General features: G+C 37.2%; 1 protein-coding gene across 19 annotated transcripts in view; it reads right to left on the bottom strand.

Moving 5' to 3' along the window:
- Window positions 1–20,891, bottom strand: part of DST (dystonin) — a 475,119-nt gene that overhangs the window by 26,816 nt on the left and 427,412 nt on the right. For all 19 annotated transcript variants that reach the window (XM_032340325.1, XM_032340326.1, XM_032340306.1 and 16 more), the window contains 12 exons: window positions 20,594–20,716; window positions 20,359–20,460; window positions 18,012–18,113; window positions 15,924–16,097; window positions 15,459–15,614; window positions 12,463–12,660; window positions 11,766–11,894; window positions 8,094–8,261; window positions 7,097–7,252; window positions 6,472–6,678; window positions 3,821–3,940; window positions 1,003–1,172 (listed from right to left, as the gene is read on the bottom strand). In XM_032340325.1, the coding sequence (XP_032196216.1) occupies window positions 1,003–1,172; window positions 3,821–3,940; window positions 6,472–6,678; window positions 7,097–7,252; window positions 8,094–8,261; window positions 11,766–11,894; window positions 12,463–12,660; window positions 15,459–15,614; window positions 15,924–16,097; window positions 18,012–18,113; window positions 20,359–20,460; window positions 20,594–20,716 (1,805 nt within the window). The remainder of the gene's footprint in view (window positions 1–1,002; window positions 1,173–3,820; window positions 3,941–6,471; window positions 6,679–7,096; window positions 7,253–8,093; window positions 8,262–11,765; window positions 11,895–12,462; window positions 12,661–15,458; window positions 15,615–15,923; window positions 16,098–18,011; window positions 18,114–20,358; window positions 20,461–20,593; window positions 20,717–20,891) is intronic.

The following is a 20,891-nucleotide window of genomic DNA, read 5'->3' on the forward strand; positions in this document are numbered from 1 at the left end:
ATTTTTTTTTGTTTTAAATTATCATACAGTAAACTTGACTTTTTTGAGTGTACAGTTCCATGAACTGTAACACATGTAGAGATTTATGTAACCATCTCATAATTAAGAAAGAACAGTTCCGTCATCCCCCAAACCTCCCACACGCTGTCTGTAGTCACAACCTGCCCCATCTCCAACCCCTGGGTGTCTGCCTGCCATGAAATCATTTATAGCACATTGTAAAATGCATATAACCTTTTGAAATGGAAGGTTTTAAGGATTTTTTTAAAAAACGGCAAAATTTCTATATTCTTCCTATGTATTCTGTAGACTACATTCTAATTTTCTATTCTAATATAATTTTATTATTAGAATATTCTATTTAATCTTGATATTGACAAAAGTAATTAAACCAAGGATCTATGAATTGTTTGAAAACATTTCTAAGATACTTGAACTCTTCTACTACAATGGTACTTTCTAAATCCTTAAAGATTTAGAAATTAGATTTGGGTCTTTATGGTTCAAGTATAATGAGAAAGAAGACTAGACAGGGAAGGATGGAAGTTGGAAGGGAACACCAGGGTCAGATTGGGAGGACCTTGCCCGTCACACTAAGGAGCCTATGTTCTGGTTCACCCTCAATATTAAGTTCCTAAAAAGTATGAGGCAGGGCAATGACAAGACCCCATTCATATTTTAAGAAGACCATCCTCCTACTTATGGGAAAACTGGATTAAGGAGGACAAGAGCAGCCCTGGGGAGACCTGAGAGAAGTCAGGTCTGAGATGACAGGCTTGGAGAGTAATACCACTGCTGAGTGAATCAAGTAATTAAAAATAAATAATAATGAACAACCAAGCCTTCTGGGCGCAGGCACTGTGTAAGTAGGGTATTACAGATGACCAGAAGTTCCCAGGCAAAGGAGGTATTTAAGGTTCCAGAATGTTCCTACAAAGCATCACTATTGTACACTTGAAAGAAACCTACAAGGCAACCAGACTGCCCTACAGGACCTGTTACCTTTCCACAGATTTTCCACAGATGGTATCCCATTTGTCTCTGAGTTCACTCAGCATGTCATCCAGTTTCAGGTTGTCATCAGCCAGGGTGGTTTTCTCCTTCAGGGACCGTCCAGTTCTGTTGGTGGTGTCATAGACAGAATGCTTGGCTCCAAGTGATTTCTGAAACTCCTAAACATTTAACAAGAAAACAGTGTGCATTTCTACTTGGGGCTAAGAAACAGTTAAGAGATATTACAAGAGTCGCCCCTAATAAATGGAGTCTTAATAGAGGAAGACACCAGCAAATGATCAAGTCAGACAGTGGAATGCACCAGGGTGGAAAAGAATCCTTATAAACTGAAGAGTTTACTTTTCTCAGAAGCCACGTGGCTTTGAAAGTACCTATTGTTATGAAGACAGTAATTTCAAAGCAAAACAAATTTTCAATCTTTTATAGCTATAAACCACAAATAGTATATGAGTTATAATACAATGAAATTGCTAATCGCCTATTGAAAAACCCAGGAGTTTGGAAAGGAAGTAATAGTTAACACTCAATGAGTAACTGAAGGCCCTATGTGGACACAGGGTGACTCATAATCTGTGAATTTACTAGAGTTTTGGTTTTTGATCAGACAGATCTGTTGTCACACATTGGATGTTCACAATGATGGTACATATAATTTTATCTGTGAGCCAGGATGAGGGACAAAGAACCACATCTCAAGATTCCTGCATTCTGACCTACTGCTCATTCCAGTCACACCCCCTCCTCCTCACCTCGCTGATGCCTTCCAAAAGTCTCACAGGATCTACAGATTACCTCTCCAGTACCAAATAGCCATGTTGCCAATTCTACATTTTGCCATTTTTACACTGTTAATCTGCATGTTTGTGCACGTAAATGTGTATGTGTGGGTGGGGTGGATTATATTCTGTACACAACTCAGGTACAAGCTTTTCTAGGGCAGGGACACTGTCTTTGCAGGCCTCTCATTATCACCTTATGTTTCATTTGTGTTTGTAAGTGTCTAATAGCAAGAATGAGACAGCTGCTATTGAATATACAATTTCAGGGATGGGAAGGAAGGAAGGTCAACCTAACAAGCTCATAATATATCAGGGAAACACCACCACAGTGATTCTAAACCCTGATAAGCACAGGAGAATCACTTTAGACAATAAAATGCTATGCAAATGTATAATTTTCCAAAATAACCTTGGTTATAATTACCTAATGAGCTTTTATTTCCCTTAAAAGCTAGATACTCTAAGTTTCTTAATAGAACTTAGATATTTATTTTGTCTTATAATAGGAAGCCACTTCATCTGGGAATTTTTAAGCAATAAACACCATTACAATACCACACTATTTCTGTAGTTTGTTTTCTGTAATTATTTTTTTCTTGTTTTCCAATAACAGGATGTTAGTTTTAGAATCATTGTACTAAAAGATTTTTTCCAAAAGAACAGATACATAAAAAATATTATAGCTGAATACAAGGCAGATCAAAACTTTTTTAAAAACAGAAAAATACCCAAAAGATGAACAGAAAAGATGTTTAAGATTGGCTTAATGTACCTTGTACCTTTGTCTCAGACGAAAGTTGACTTTGGCAACAAGTCACACTAGGAACAACAGACAATCTACCAGGGTTCTTCACATATTCTTATTTCTAGGATTCTCCAACTTGAATACACAATATACTTTCATAAGACTACATGACATGACAACTATATTCAAGTTCAAACAGGCATTGTATTTTGAGAGGGAGCCTCTCTTTTTTCCATCCGACGGGAAGAAAAGAAGATGCTGCTCACTGTCATTGTGCTGTCAATACTGAATGCGGCAGCTCAAAGGCAGAGAGTACCAGCAGAACAAGCCACTCAGTTGTGCTCATCTAGTCAAAGAACAGGTGTTCAATGTCTCCTTCTGTGCTCCTAGGATCATGACTTCCTGAGGTCTGTCAGAACTACCCAGAGAAGCAACCAACCTTTATGAAGAGGATGGTTAGAACTCTCTGTGGATGATAAGCCCTACATCACCCCAATTTTTCTCAGCTTTTTAAAAATGATCATGTTTCAAGCATTAAAATATACGTAGACACTTAAAACGATAAACGTGTTTTTTGCAGGACCCACTCTCTTTTACCCATATCCTTACCCTGAGGGCTGATGATCACCTTAGAACCAGAACGACAGACCCAAATTCAAAGAGTTGAGGAGAATGGGAATGTTCTTTGAATGCCATGTGGTATGAATAAAAGGTAGAAAATATAAAATACTATGCTTCTATACCTTCTAGTCTACATAAGGAAGCCACCAACTATATGTCTTTGAGGATAAGGATGGACTTTCACATACCACATATATACAATAAAATATCAGTTTGTGTAGAGGCAACCAATTTACCCCACTAAATTGTTTGAGAGAACCTAATGGCAAAAATTATAGTACTTTCTGCTATAAAATTATCTTCTACATGGCATTTGATCTACGAAAGAAATTACAAGACAGACATGTGAAAAACTAAAATGCCAACATTTGAACTCCTATAAATCTTTTATATTATAGGTTATAGAACACTTCCAGTTTTAATTTTCTATATTTTATTTTAACAATGGACCGTAGAATCATAGGGGAATGGTCAGCAGAGAGAAAAGATACTACTGCCACTTGACCAACGTGAAGAGCAACGGTTTTAAATTTAATGGAGGTCCATATTGGATGGCCTTTTCTTCCCCCTAGTGATGAATGAATACACAACCAAATAAGAATTTTAAAAGTGATTGTGAGATAAAGAATGGCATACATGCTTTTCTTAATTGCAGACCCACCTTATGCTGTGCAAGTTGTGTTTTTATCTTGTCTGGATCATTGGCAATTTCCAGCTCAGAATCCAAAGACTTTTCTGATTCCTCTAGCCATTCCATAAGTTTACTCCATGCTTCATGAAACTGTAAAAGAAATGTAAATTTCTGTCCAGAAAATTTTCTGGTATGCTTACGATATATAGAAATTAATGAAAATGTTAAAATTAATTCAAACTTCCCCTAAAAAAGAAGAAAGCAGTGGCTTCACTGGATTACAAATGTCTTATTAACTCCTGACTTCTGTGATTGTGCCCCCACCATGGTCACTTTGTTGTAACTCATTCAAACACATAAACTTTAACAAAAACAGAAAGGAGCTTAGAAACAGCAAACACCACCTCCCTTTCCTTTTGCTTAGTAATTAACATAAACTGTCAAGAGAATTTTATTTGTCCACTGCCCTCACTGACAGATTTGGGTCTACTTCTAAGGTGTTTCACTCCCATGTTAACGAAAAGGAACAAATAGGGAGGGACGAAAGATAAAGTTTATAAATCAGTCTTAAAAAGTAACAAGAACAACAACAACAAAGGCATTACCATTCCTACTTAATGCAAAGGGAGTTCAGTACCTTTACTGCTGCTATCAGAATCCTCAAATTCATGCCTGTGCCTCATGTACTGTTTTATATGTAAAAGCACCCATGGTACATGAATTCTAAGAAAACGTAATTCTCTTTGGCATCTATGACCTTCCACTATTCTGGGGCTACATACACTTGATTTCAGCCATGGTCTCTTTTCTGTTCACAGAGAACTAGTGAACTAGTGAACAAAGAACTAGTGAACTAGTAAACAGAGAACTAGTGAGTACTATTTTGGGATACCAAATTGTGAAACTGGTCATAAGTAATTTCTCATAATAAAATTAAGTGGACAGATACATAACAAAAAACTGAAGTCATCAAAATAAAGTCTGTTTTCTATCAAAGCACATTAATAATGGAATAACAAAAAGAGACATAGCAATAAAGAAAAAGAGCACGGGATCACAAGGCTGGCAGGGTCCGATGAGGTCACCTCCCTGCAAACCTCTCCCCCAACATATCCTTCCCACAACTCCGATCAACTTAAATATGAAAATACAGAGGCCAGAAGAGGCACAGAAACTGCCAAAGTCAGAGGACTATGATCCACATCTGAACCCAAACTAAGATCTTAGAATAGTAAGAAATAAAGAAATAGTCACAGTGTTTGGTAGTCTTGCTATCACGGATGGCAAGTTTAATGGTACAAATGCACAGATTCTAAAGCTGGTCCTGCTTTAAAAACTATTTTTAAGCCACAGAAATAGAAGAAATGCTATACTTTTGCACCCCAAAAGCAGCAGAAAAACCTTACAGACTAAGCAATATGAGGAAACAGAACTGACAGCACGGAGAAAGGACAAACGCTTTTATAAACTAGATGTTTGTAAGTCAAGCGATGCCCCCATCACAGAGGATACTGCTACGCTGGTGGAAGGAGATGTCAGGCTTATCATCAATACTGTCTTAAAAACACAGTGAGGCACTGATTCTATTCCAGACTCACTGATAACACTGAACACATCATATATCCCCCTCAAAAAGAAGCAGTACAGCATGTAATCCTACAACAATGCCATTTGTCATTTCTAAAGCTTTTAACAAATGTGTGCTGAGAGCTTTAAACACTGAAACATGTGACTCCCATGACATCTTCTATATCACCCGACGGAGACTGCCTCCCCAGAAAAATAGAGTGAAATGCCAATTACAGAAAAATGCAACTAAATGGGGCAAAAAGAGTCATTAGAAAATTCAGCTTCAACATTATACTGAGTTTCTAGCAAAATTCAAAGATCTATGCCAACCAAGGCAGGCGCATCTCTCTCTTCCCTGGAGCACAGAGACACAGAATTTTACCTCTTCTCTGTATTTAGTCTAGGAATGGAATATTAATAACAGGTGAAGATAGGAAGGGGCGTTCCTTGTGAGATTTTCCAGATTGTCTAGCTTAAACAAAAGAGGAAAAATAAAACAGCCCTAAAAGTTTCAGACGATTAATTTAAAAGCAGTGCGGAACTGCACCAAAATACTAGAGAAGAAACAATAGCCTGTCAACAAGGGTACGGATTCAGAGAGGTGAGGAGAACCTGCCAGCTCAGACATAGAATCTGCTCTTTCAGGAAGCTGCCCAGAATGTCAAGTGCCCCACTCTCAGCCCTGAGAGTCTGTGGACAAAGTCTGGCTGAGAAGCTAAACACAAGGTAGCAATTTAATAAAGTATAATGACTTAGTCCGGGTATGAGAGTAGAGATTGCAAGAACAAAGGGAAAAACCAACAAACTGAACTCACAGCAAAAAATCTGAGCCTCTTTTTGGACCTTAATGATAACAGTTAGTCTATGAAGCCAAGCTATAATCAGTCTTTTCAAGATCAGTCCTCAGGACCGGAAGGTGCTGCCAGGGCAAAGAGTGATGTCACCATTGAAACTGAGGCCACAGCCCTTTTAGGAAATAAACACCTTGGCCTTGTGCCACGATTGTTACAACGAATACAGCTTGCAACAAAAGTACTTTTAACAACATGATATGTATTTCAACACCTAGAACTGATTGATTGCCAAGTTCAGAGAGTTTTATAAAAGTTTACCTGCTTGGCTCTCTTCCTTGCCTCATCCAGAGATCTTCCTCTTTCTACTAATCGTTGAACCACTTTTTCCCATCGACTCTGGACACTGATCAATAGATTCTTGATTAGGACAACATCTTGTTTCTGACTGAAATATTTCAGGTGGGTTCCAGTTTTGTCCAGCTCTATTATCTGCTCACGGTGAGAATTTACTTCATTGGCAAAGACCTTTACCAAAGGGAAAAAAAAAAGGGTAGAATTAAAAACAAATGAAAAACTATTCTATCTTGAGGTGCCTGGGTGGCTCTCTGCCTTCAGCTCAGGTCATGATCCCGGGGTGTTGGGATCGAGCCCCAAGTCGGGCTCTCTGCCAGCAGGGAGCCTGCTTCCTCCTCTCTCTCTCTGCCTGCCTCTCTGTGTACTTGTGATCTCTGTCTGTCAAATAAATAAATAAAATCTTTAAAAAAAAAACAAAACAAAACTGTTTTTAATCTTAAAAATGCTTTTGGTGTCAAACCAAAAGCTCAAACCATTTTAAAGGACAAAATAAAGTTTTCAAACCACCAAGTTCATGCTTCTGACATTAAAACAGTGTGCGGTCTAAAAAGGCCTGAAATGAGAATGCTAGCCACGAGTTACAACATACCTTGTGTTCATCGATTTGAAACAAGACTGTGTCCAAGATAAGACTTGGCCGAGAAGCTACATTTAGGGTCTGCTCTGCCTGGGTTAGCCAGTTGATGAAGTCTTGGAGAGAATTGTGGAACTCCATTGCCAAGTTGAGGGCCTCTTCCAGTTTAGTCTGTGAAGACAGATTATTTAGTATTTGATGATATTTAATTCCCCCTCCCTTGCCCCAGTTTAACCACTCTCTGGCAGATTTCCTTCCCATCCACACTTTATTTGTGCTTAATCTGTTTTCTGTATTACCTAAACAGTTTATGAATGTAATGGGCTTTCACTAAAATACTGGAAAACCAAACTCCCTTCAGTATAGTGAGAAGATCTCACTGCAGCTAAAAAAAAAAAAACTAATACAAACTAAAATTGTGATTTGGGGGCAATTAACGACAGAATATCAAAGAACATAATTACTAAACAGAACTGTGGAAAGAAAAGTTGACATTCACATGATTAATGTTGGGGGTCAAAGTACTAAGAAATATATGCACATTATGCTCTGTCAGTGAGGGCACACAATCTAGTATTCCTAGCCTATCATTTCTCTGATAGCATTAAACACTGATAATTTTAATCCCTTTACATGACTTGTTATGGGAGTGCTTATTAAATATACGATCATCTCGCTCTCTTGCCCTCCTTTTTTGCCTTCCCACTACATACCTAAATAAGTGTGATTAGAATTATTTAACTATCCAGAATTAGTGTGGTTCACAAATTTTTAAAAATATACCTAGTAACGCTTGATATATGATCTGTCTGAATAGACTGCTTTAACTCTGTTCTCCCATGAAAGAGAATATTATTTCCAATTGACCCCATGAAACCTCCATATGTATACAAAAAAAATTTAAACAAAGATCATTAAAAGTTCCACTGATAATTCTAGTCAGAGATAAAGTAAAGCCCACAAAATAAAACAATTAAAACAATCATTCTAGGACATTAATTAAAGCACATACTTTCCTTTCATTGAGCTTGGTTTCCACCGATTCCCATTTTTCTTTCAAGTTATTTAAGTCTTGGTCAATTGTCTCTGCAGATTTGGGGCATCTTGCAAGCATCTGCTGGCCTTTCTGCATCAGACTTTTGTATGTTTCTTCTTTAACATCAAAGGCAGCACAGATTTCCTAAATTGAGATATCCCCCCAAGTTATATCATTTTTAAGAGAATAAAATCCAAGAGTTCCTTTTTCGAGGTCATCAATCCCAAGCCCCTTATACTATATTCACCTCTACCCAACCCAGAATAACCCTGACACATTCAAATTTTTCACTGTACTGAAACAACACCTAAACCTAGAGACAGAATCCTGTCTTCCAGAAAGCTCAGAAATGGTGCTATCATTATCGGTCCACTCCAGCATGCTAAAGTTTATGAAGTAATGTTTGAAATGTTTTCCAGAAAGGTTTCACTGCACTGTAACCAATCAGGTCTGTGACCCTGAGTGGGTAATTTAACCTCTCTGGGCCTCAGTTTCCTCCTCTGTAAAATGGGTTTTCTAAGTCTCTCCTCAGACTGTGATACAATGGCTGTAATAATTTTTAGTATAAGTTAATTCTGTCCTCAGAAGACAAACAATGAATAGAAAATAGAGACCCAATACAGTAAGAGATTTGAAGCCGATTATTCAGACTTTGGAATTACAAATGACAAACTGTGGTACTATGGATACTACTCTCATTTATAGAAATTTTTTTTAATTTTTTATTTTTTATAAACATATATTTTTATCCCCAGGGGTACAGGTCTGTGAATCACCAGGTTTACACACTTCACAGCACTCACCAAAGCACATACCCTCCCCAATGTCCATAATCACACCCCCTTCTCCCAAACCCCCTCCCCCCAGCAACCCTCAGTTTGTTTTGTGAGATTAAGAGTCACTTATGGTTTGTCTCCCTCCCAATCCCATCTTGTTTCATTTATTCTTCTCCTACCCACTTAAGCCCCCATGTTGCATCACCACTTCCTCATATCAGGGAGATCATATGATAGTTGTCTTTCTCTGCTTGACTTATTTCGCTAAGCATGATACGCTCTCAAAGCCATCTATGAAAAGCCCACCGCAAATATCATTCTCAATGGAGAAAAACTGAAAGCTTTTCCGCTAAGGTCAGGAACACGGCAGGGATGTCCATTATCACCACTGCTATTCAACATAGTACTAGAGGTCCTAGCCTCAGCAATCAGACAACAAAAGGAAATTAAAGGCATCCAAATCGGCAAAGAAGAAGTCAAATTATCACTCTTCGCAGATGATATGATACTATATGTGGAAAACCCAAAAGACTCCACTCCAAAACTGCTAGAACTTATACAGGAATTCAGTAAAGTGTCAGGATATAAAATCAATGCACAGAAATCAGTTGCATTTCTCTACACCAACAGCAAGACAGAAGAAAGAGAAATTAAGGAGTCAATCCCATTTACAATTGCACCCAAAACCATAAGATATCATTTACAGAATTTTTAAAGCTTTCAACTGCAATGCAGTTGTGTTCCTTCTACAGAGAATATTAAAAAGTTATGGAGGCAAATTCAGAATTTAGTATCAATAACACAAGAGTTACATTCATGTCAAAACCTAAGACCAGCTCTCTTTTGTTAGTTCAATTATAACATGGGTCAAATTACAGCTCCTATTAAAAAATACATTCTGTGTCTAATATTTTCAACATTTTCAACTAACATAGTTCAATAATTTTTAAAGTGAGATATAATTAATAAAATTCACTATTTTAAAGTGTACAATTCAGTGTTTTTTAATGTATTCACAAAGATGTGCAAGCATTACTACTAATTCCAGAACATTTTTATCTTCTCAAAACTTTGTAACTTCTTAAGCCCTAAAAAAGAAAAACCCAAAAAACTTCCTAAACATAGTTATAATATCACCTACCAAAAGCCTTTAATCCTAAAGCAAAACTTTTAAATACAGCTAACTCTCAGGAAACTATAATATTCCAGGTTTTCTAGTTTCCTTCATTTCTAACACAACCAAATCAAAAGAGCATTACTAAAATGATATTAACAAGAACCTGTAACTGTTTAGAATTCCTTAAATCATGGAATTTACAACTCTATTGGGTTAAGCAAACTCATTTTCAATACCTCACTCAAACCAAATAAGTGGATATGTATAATAATATTTTTCTAAAAGTAAAGTGTTTCTAAGATAAGCTCTTTGCTTTCCACCTTTTTTACTATATTCTTCTAAATCAACACTTAAAAACTATTTGTTATTAGGAATAATCCCAAGTATGTTAGTTTAAGAAATCATTAAACTTCTACTTAATGGACATTGTCTCTGATTAACTATGAAGGTAGTTCCAGGAAAGTAAGAAGTATCTGAACGTCAGTTAGGTTTTATGGAAAAGGAAAACACAAGCACTGCCAAGTTACTAGTCAATTATTTTTTCAATGAAACAAATGGGTCCCCTGTGGCACCAAAAAAATGACAGTAACAACAACAAAACCACATACACAGTAATTTTCTAGAACAATGAATATACATTAAAGGTTTCTAGGAAATTCCATACTGGATTGATAGAATTGATTTTAACTGCTCATAGCAACTGAATAAGATGCTACCTCTGTCGTATTTCTTCACAATACCTACAAGGACGGTTACTTCCTCTCCAAAGCACCAAATTCAAAATTAGTTACAACCAAGTGCCTTTCCAATAAGCTCTTACAACAACACTCTATATCCAATAAAGATGACAGGCTTTAATGTAGAATGGCCCATTTCTTATGCCCGATTCCTAAGTACCTGTACTTTTATTTCCCAAAATACTAATTATTAGCATTTGAATATTAAAAAAATTTTTCTGATGCAATTCACAAGTACATAAAATGATTAGTATTCAAAATCTGAAATAGACTCATTTCTCTTAGAACTTCTAAAGCTGAGTTACAATGTAAATGAATAGGAAATGTCAATAAATTGAAGTCTAAATTTAATTTGTCAGTACACATTTCTGTGAAAGAAAGCCAGAGTCTCGAGTTTCATTATTTTTTTCATCCTTATCTTTAAGAATTGACAGTGCCATAGAATCTGGGAGGGAACAGCCCACAGGCACAATGCTTCCAACTGGACAATTAACAGAAGGCTCCTGCTGGTCCATAGCTACTATAGGTGTGAAGTTGAAGATACAGTGTGAACACCATTAAAACAAATAAGTAACTCCTGAACACAACAAGAACATACTTTCCAGCCTTCCAGACGAGGTCGGAGTATAATGCTTACAGCAGTAGCTTTAAAGTCAATTCTAATTACTTTAGGAATTCTTCTTTTCACTCAAGATACAACAGTTTAGATTTACACTATGTTGTGTTACTATCCATACAAGCTCATCATTTTATGGGGAAAAGTTTGCTTCTAAAAAAATGTCTAGACTTCTAAAACCTTTCTTCATATACTGACGCACTAATCTCTGATATAAAGGATAGGTTCTGACTTGAAAATTTTAATCAATAAATGGTTTTTCTAGCACTTACACACAAAGATTTCTGCTATATAACTGTATATCCTTTAAACCTTCTCCCACAATTTATTTAGCACCAGGGCCCACACCAACTGGTCAGGGTCTTAATCGGAGGCCACAGCTGTAGAAAATAATAGACTTACCATGTGGGCATTAAGCTGCTCCCTGGCTGTTTCCGGTAAACCTCCCAGTGGCTTGGATGCTAACAGATGACGCTCCGTGTCCGTTAGCCATTGCTGCAAATCCTCAATCTCACCATGGAACCCTTTGGCCTGGAGTGATAGAGAGTTTTAAGTCTGGGCCGTAAACACATTGTCACTTTCTAGCAGAAAACAAGGTTTGAACAATCCCGGCCTGCTAAGCCTCTCCACGCATTCTTAAGAGCAGGCAGGTGCAAATGGATTTGTCTGCCTTTCCTCATGAGAGCCTGGCAGATAAGACTATTACACTAAGAACCAGAGGGCTGTCTTCTCATCTGCTCTGTTCTTTATCCCACTTATTTTTACTCCTCTCCTTGAGGGATAAAAATCAAATGAGGGTCTGCAAATCAATCAAAGAATTCCAGGCTACTTTTTTAATAAAGACTTATTTATTTATTTTAAAGATAGAGAGAGAGAGGCAGAGAGTGAAATCATGGGGGGGTGGGGGAGGGGTAAAGATAGAGGGAGAGAGAGAATCTCAAGCAGACTTCCCACTGAATGCACAGCCTGATGCAGGGTTCCATTCTAAGATGTTAAGATCACCAGCTGAGCCGAAATCAAGAGTTGGATGCTTAACCGACTGAGCCCTAGAATTCCATGCTATTTTAATCCTGCAGTTTGAGAATTTACTCTTACTCACCTGGCGCAAGGCACCATCCAGCTGCTGCTTCCTTTGTTCTGTTTTTTCCAAAACATTTTTCCAGCGTTGATTTAAAACCTCTAGCTTGTTCTGAAGGCTGCTTGCTTCTTCTCCTGCACTTGATTCAATTAGGTCATTTCCTGCTTTATTAACGGCTTCCACTGTAGACTGATGGGCTAATACATCATTTTGAAGCACCTGAAAATATTAAGATAACACTATGTTTACTAGCTCATCACATGTTAACATCGCTTTTCATGCAACTTTAATTTGCTGAGTATAAAACCTTCTGAAGCAAAAACATATGCAGAGAATTTTAATACAAGAAAGTGTTAAAATGGTGGCCTTCTCTTCCCTTAATTTTGCAGCTTTCCTGGATATACCCTTAGTCTACCAAGAGCTCCTGAAATGATTATGTAAGAACATTCTGTTAGTTCTTTCCATTAGGATAATTTTGCAAATTGAGGACATTAAATATCTGGAGATTATAATTAAAAGGTTCTATATGTTTTCATTTGATTCACAATCATTCTAATTGAACTTAATTTTCATGTCTTAATAATTTTTAAAAAGGAGGGATCTTCATAAAAAGTATGGACTTTGATAGGTTAACAATACTAATCACTTTCAGAGGTAAAGTTAAATATTTCTGTGGTCAAAGTATACAGGTAGATCTATAAAATTCATTTTTCTGAATGGTCAAACTCCTGCTACATAAGGCAGAGCCTAGGCACCAGAGAAGCAAGAAGGAGAGGGATGGAAACATTCCCTCCCTTCTTCCAGCAACTGGGCTGGTGATTTTAAGCCCTTTCACTTCTGACCTTTAAGAAACGGAAGGAGAAGGGAGAAGGAGACCTTTCTAACTCCTCACAGATAGATAAACAGAATTAAAAGACCCCTACTCATACCTTGCCAAAATAAACTGCATCAGGGCCTGTCATGTCCCCACTGCTACTGTATTCTAGAAAATTCCTGTCACCAATGTACGCCGCTTTTAACGACAACTGCTAAGTTTATGAAAATGTAAATCCTATATAAACTCACACCATGGGAATAAACATCTTTTCATGCAGGACAGTCTAACTAGTCATTACTGCTTTTAACAAAGGTTTAAGACAGACATTACATAATTTAAAAAAATTAATGATTCAAAATAAGTCCTAACTGCCTAATCAGATTTGGTTGGGCAATGACTATATAGACTATATATGACCATATAGACCGCATAGAGAGAAACGTTTTTTAAAGATTTATTTATTTTAGAGCTATAGGAAGAGAGAGTGTGTGAGGCTAAGGGGCAGAGGCAGAGGGAGATGCAGGCGCCCTGCTGAGCACAGAGCCCTGACATGCGGCGTGATCCCAGGACCCCGGGACCATGACCTGAACTGAAACCGAGCTGATGCTTAACTGACTGAGCAGCATTTCTCTCCCCAAGCAGGAGAGAAATTTAAATTAGAGTACAATTACTATAGGGAGATGTATGAAAGAAGGAACACTGAACCAAGAATACTAAAAAATTGTTTATCGTGACACTAAAGTGTCAAAAACCTTTCATTTTAATATAACAAACATGTAAAATTATTAAACATTTACTATTTGATAATCAAGGAAAATTTATATATGGTCAGAATTTAGGACCTAACCTTAGGTAAGATGCTTCTATTAATGTGAATGCTAAAGTTCTATGAAAGACTGTTGACTATCACAATAAACTACTGAACATAACCTGTTAGTCATTAAGCCTATTGACTTAAGAGACAGAAAAATTTTTTTTCTCTTTTTCCTCTGAAAAAGAATTATGTATCTCACTTTTCCTGGCCCAGTCAATGGCTTTGGTCATTTGCACAAAGATCCTAACAACTGGGTTTCAGGATTTATTTTTCTAGACAAATGAACTTTATCATAATAAGGTAGAGGTCAGCTCTCAACCCCTGTGAGGTCTGCTCTGATGACCTACGCTGGAGATCACCTAAAGCCCAAAAGATGCCTCCTGCTTTCAGTTCGGGGCCCCCTGTGGTCACCTCCATGCTTTTTTGTTCCCTAAACCCCTCGGGCTCTAAGGAGATAGGGAATTTTCTTTATTAAGAACTGTCAACCTTGGGGCGCCTGGGTGGCTCAGTGGGTTAAAGCCTCTGCCTTCAGCTCAGATCAGGTCATGATCCCAGGGTCCTGGAATTGTGCCCCACATCCAGCTCTCTGCTCATCAGGGAGCCTGCTTCCCCCTCTCTCTCTGCCTGCTTCTCTGCCTATTTGTGATCTCTGTCAAATAAATTAAATAAATAAATAAATAAATAAATAAAAGAACTGTCAACCAAATGTCACAAAGATGACAATATAAAGTTGCTCTGAATGTATTTCAAGATTAAAATTTTTAATTTAAAGCTTTAAACAAGTGCAGACATATAAAAACCCTTGTAAACATAATAAATATTATTAAAGACTGATTCAGAAAGAAAAAGACTAAAGACACAGGAAGCCAGTGGGAATTAAGGGAGACACGGAGACTATGGAGCAAACTCCCACCTAGTGAGAGACACACAGGCAAACAGAAAAGATGTCTAATGTGCCAAACAAGCAGCAGGTGAGATACACGGAGATAAGGGTGACCAGGGGGAAAACGCACACACAGCCTACAGTGGAACATTTTGAGGCTATGACTTGTAGCCTTTCCCCAACAACCTTTAAAACTAGCCCATGTCAATCCAGTGACAAGGACAGTCAGGGATTTAACCCAATGTTTGCCATGCAGCCTTAAAACTTCACCAGAAGTTTCCCACCCTTGCTGTTCTTGACGACTGTCTTGAACCACAGAGAAAAAATTTTGATCATGGTCTTTTAAAAAGTATGTTTTTAAGTAGCTTAATTGTCAGTTACAAACGTCAAATGTGGAACTGTACTAAAATCATAAACTTGAAAAATCCATCAAGAGGAAACCTACCACAAACAATCTGATGGCATTAAAAATGCAAAGAGAAATAGGACACGCAGCTACGTACGTGATGCTTGGCAAGTTCAATTTCAATGGCCTTAGGATCTCCTCCCACAGGTTTCTGCTCACTGAGCAGGCCCTCAGTGTGCGTCAGCCACGTCAACAGCTCATCCAGGGCGTGCTGGAACTGGCCCAGGGCTAACAGAGCCCCCTCCAGCTTATGCTACAAAGAAAGTGAAGAGGAAGAAAAGCCATATGAATTCGATATTATGAATGACATACCTTTATAAAAGTAACAAAGGCAAAAAAATCAGTTGAAAGCATATCCAATGAAGCCCAATCAACATATACAGTTTGAAACTCCTTGTGGTTAAAAAAGTCATGTGAGAAACAGGAAGAATTCTAATAAAATAAGACTTTAGGGGCTTTAAAACTTTAGGTACTTAATTATCTAATTTCTTTTAATAATGAGTTTACCCTAATATATGAACTTGAACTTTTCTAACTTCTTAATGAAAGTGTCAGGGTTTACCTGTCTGTTGATAATTCTTTCATCCAGACTATCCCATATCAACTTCAGCTCCATTAATGGGTCTTGAACAGTGTGTTTGTCACTCTCTTCTGTTACTTTCTTCAGCAAAAGCTCTGCTTGATGGTTCAGTCTCTCCATTTCTATCTGCTGTTGGTAGGCCTCGGACTTAAATTGCTATTTAAAAAAAAAAAGAGAGAGAGATATAAAGGAAATTTGTTTTAAATCAAAACTTCAAACAAAGAAATTCTATGGATTCAATATTTATTCTAATTCGTACTTCTTATAGTCAGGGAGGTGAAGAGAAAAATCTAACACAAAAGAATTATAAATTGAAAAAGATGAGAGAAGTCTTTTTTCTTTATTCAATGTTTTATGATGGAAAGGATTTCTATTTATAATTTTGATATTTCACACTTTCGTCCCCTATGGTAAAAAAAAAAAAGTAAGAAATTACAAGATTAATCTTATTTCTAATGTCTACATATACTCAATATGTGAGCTTTGAAATTAAAGAAAATAAAATAAAAAATAAAAACTCCCCCAAAATATCTCTAAGAAACCCAGGTTAACATTGCTTGCTCAAAAACATATATACATCTTGTATCCACTGAACATTTTATGTTTTCCATAGCTGTGCTGTGTTAATAGTTATTCCTACACCTCACCCACTGCTGACTCAGAATAACATTATATTTTCTCCCAGCACTCACTAAACATGTATTTAATAATCTCGGCTTTGCCAACCAACACAGGTTAGCAAATGGTTGCTTGTAGGAGACTGTCCTTTCATAAAATATTTATTTTTAACCTGTAATAGTAAATCATTAAATAGTAAGTCATTAATGGCTAAACAGTTCCTTAATTCTTTTCAAGCATAAAAATAATAATTAAAAAATACTAATTAAGGTATCATGAATACGTGCTTTCTTTTCACCAAGCCTGTAAAGAAAATAATTTTATTCTCAATTTAAGCTAAGGGCATAAAAGTGAGACCAGTTAGAGAACTGTCCCAAGGGTATCTGGCTAAGTGGAAGCACTGGGATGTAATGTCACACAATCTAATTTAAGAGAAAGCACTCTTAAGCAGCCTGCGGTATGAAAACTATTGAGATATGTAAATATCCAAAAGTGTACATCTGTGAATGTACACAAAGTATATCATATGTTTACTACATGATCACATATAGTTAAAGAAAAAAACTGCAATCTAATGATGGCAACCGTAATAATTTCTAAATGAAATATTCTAAATTTTACTCAGAGATGAAAATGCTATAATTTTAAACCCAGGTAATAACTATATAAAAAAATCTAGCAGAGTTTATTGAAAATAGTGTGATGTCTCTGTGGATGGAAACTTGAAATTAGGAAGGAAACAGCTGATCCCACTTGGATAAATCATCACCAGCACAGAGGAATTCAAAGAGGAAACAGTCCAGCCATTTTCACAGCTGGAGATCAAGAACCACAAAATCAAAAATTACAGAGGAAAGCAGATGGAAAACAACAAACATTTTTACAAAACAAACATTTTGGGAAATACTATTAGACCACGGATGTTTCTTTAGCCTGTTAGACTAAATGGATTACTCTGACCCCCTGAAGAAAACAAAAATGGTGCTATATGTGTACTGAGGGCAATGAAACACTCCTGAATAATGAAGTTAGGAAAATCCCTACAGTCTGAGCTACATATGCATAAAACACACCCCCACACCCTACCCGCACCTCCCGCTCCTCACTGCATTCCCAACAGGAGGATATCTGAAAGGCTATAAATCAGATCTTAAGAGTAGTTGCCTCTGGGTACATAACATTTTGGGTGGCTTTAAAAAAGCCACTTTTTTTTTTTTTCCTCATTTGTATTTTCTGACTTTTCTATAATGAACAGGGGATGATTTAATAATAAGACTGGTATTTTCTATCATTTAATGAGCATTTACATGCTGCTCATTTTGTACAAGCATCTTATTAAACCAGTTTCACAATCAAAATGTTAACTAATTATGTAAAATAAATTTGCATAAAGAATCCTATGAATAAAGAACATAAAATGCAGTCTTTGAAATTAATGAAGTCCACACATACCTTTAGCTCCTCAATCTGCTGCTTGACAGTTTCAAGATCTGTTCCAATTGGTGACATTGAAGCTAATTTACCACCCGCAATATCTACCCAGTCAAACACGGCCTGAAAAACACATTAGTCCACTAGTTATCAATGCATATGAAATTGTTATAACATCCCAAGTGTTACAGAAAAGTACAATCATAAATCTATACAGGTATTAAGGAATGAGCCCATTTTACCAATTAAGATGGTTCACCTAAATAAAAGCAACCATATGCTAAAAAAAGTTGTCCCAAATATGCGGTAGACATAACCTCCAATTCTGCATCCAAGTTTGCAAAGGAAATTCTTTTCTGAATAGAATCTTAGAATACTAAGAACTTTCAAACACATGCATCTGAAAAAAAGTTTTACAAATTCCAACACATGAGATAGAATTCTCCATGCTTTCTTATGTCTAAGAGGCAGATGATGTAAAAATACTGAAAGAAAAAGATTCAAATCCATCTGCTTATTCAAATAAGCAAAAAGTTTACTGTTTAGCACTTGAGCGAAACTGTTGGCCCAACTAAAGCCTGATATGTTATTTAGATTAGCATTAAAATCCTGCACCTACAGAGATTAATATTATGACCATTACTCTGAATTACAGCACAGACTGCACAACCCATTTTTCCTGTTCTTGTTAGGTAATGCAAACATTTCAGAAAGGCACAACTCACATTTCTTTCACATACTGAACACACAAAATCATAATGGACTTTAACAATGTTGCCAGACCATATAGAAGGAAACTATCTGGTATTTTTGGTTATCATTAATAAACCCAAGAACTTAAGCAGCAATCTGGGAAATAAAATTTATTTTATTTCACAATCAAACCCTGAAATGTCTAGAGCTTCTGGACCTTTAAGATCTAGCTCTAGTGGGGCGCTGGGGTGGCTCAGTGGGTTAAAGCCTCTGCCTTCGGCTCCGGTCATGATCCCAGGGTCCTGGGATCGAGCCCCATATCGGGCTCTCTGCTCAGCAGGGAGCCTGCTTCCACCTCTCTCTCTCTCTCTGCCTGCCTCTCAGCCTACTTGTGATCTCTATCTGTCAAATAAATAAATAAAATCTTTAAAAAAAAAAAAAGATCTAGCTCTAGCTAGCCCCAGCTATTTAATAAATCAAGTGGCCCTTCATTTCCCACAGGTGATACTACTAACCTCCAGTGGGTCTTGTTTTTCTAGGAGGGGTAAGGACAGAGTATGGGTGCTGGTGCCTAGCCAGACCCCTCTGGCTAATGGCTCAGAGACCCACAGTCTGCGACTGGCAGCAGTGCCATCGCTTAGCCATGGAGAGGGCACAACTCAGTCACTTACCAGTAGTTCAGGAAAATTATGACCTGGTCTCACAAACGGAGGGCTGGAGCCTGATTAGTTACTAGCCTTTGAAACCTAACCAATAAATTATCTCTCTGGTTGAAAAGTGGGGGAAGGAGTAAAGTTATATAAGATATTATTTGTAGTGAAGTTTTTCATACATTTCCAAAGTTCAAAACACTTTCAGCTGGCATAAAGCCTGGCTTGTGATATTTATTTTTACAAATATAGAAATAAAATGGCACAATAAAAAGGAAAAGATGTTCTCATCTGAGCTTTAAAAATAATATTCACTTGGTTATGGAAATACGCAGAAGGGCTTTTTCCATACGGTAGGAGGATTGACAGACTCAGCGCTGGCCAGCCTATTAGGAAATGGAATAAGGCTGAAGAAGGTAGGGAGAGAAATGCCCCTGAGCTGGCTGGCCTCATCTGACAAGGCGATTATTCATTAAAAAAAAAAAAAACTTAAAAAATGGTTAATAAACTGAAGGAGAGCCCTTACGGGATGTGAAAAACAACTATGGAAAGGAATTATGTATATGGAAAAGAAGAATAGCATTTTACATTTTACACAACAGATTATGAGCTAATAAAACAGAAATCTATTTTAGTTCACGGGGAACACTGGCTTCAAATCAAATTTCTTTACTTCTGACTTTAGTTAAACTTAGTGATATTTTTAGATAGTGTTTACTCCTTTCATCTTACTCCACTCAACTTCAGAACAGAATTCTGACGCGGTTCCATCTCACTGTCTGGTGCTAAACCATTACAATGTTTTAAACAGTAAAATTTTTCTTTTCAAAGCAAATTTCACATGTGTATAAACATGCTTAGATGTCTCTGTACATCTACACAGATCTCAAGAAGGCAAACCACGAATGACAGTAGACGAGGCAGTTGCCTGCACACTGGCAGCCCTAGGGCGGTGTCTATGTGGGCCTCTGCAGACCTCAGTCACAGGCCTCCTCCCCGCGGCAGCTCCGCCGTGACCCCCTCACCTGCAGTCCGTCCTGGTACTGGACGGCAGCCTGCATCGCCTCCTCGAGCTTGTCCACCCGGTCTTTCCAAGCCTTATTTAGAGAATCCCAGGCTGAATTTAACTACAACATAAATATTAGAACTCTTTTAGTATCATTTGTTAAGTTTTCAACTCCTTCTATCAAATATGCTTTAGTTATACAAGATCTCTTTAAAAATGCATTCTAGCAAGAGAAGGAAATATGCTAGTTGTACCTCATCTATACTCTTCTTGACAATGGGTTTATCGGGTTCCCCACATGCAGCAATGAGTTCAGAACCCAAGTTAATAACTATATCCAGCTCTTCCTGTAGTCCATCTATTTCTTCCTTTATGGCCTACAATAAAAAATAATTTTTTGAGCAAAAACACACTGGAACTAAAAAGATACACACAAAGACATTAATGAGACTTATTTCTAGGAGGTGGGGTTATGATCAGTTTTCTTCCTTCTCTATTCCAAGCTTCTGCAATAAATTTTTTCAATAAGAAGAAATATTTTAAAGAAAAAGC

The sequence above is a fragment of the Mustela erminea genome, chromosome 4 (assembly GCF_009829155.1).
Source record: "Mustela erminea isolate mMusErm1 chromosome 4, mMusErm1.Pri, whole genome shotgun sequence".
Taxonomy (NCBI): Eukaryota; Metazoa; Chordata; class Mammalia; order Carnivora; family Mustelidae; genus Mustela; species Mustela erminea.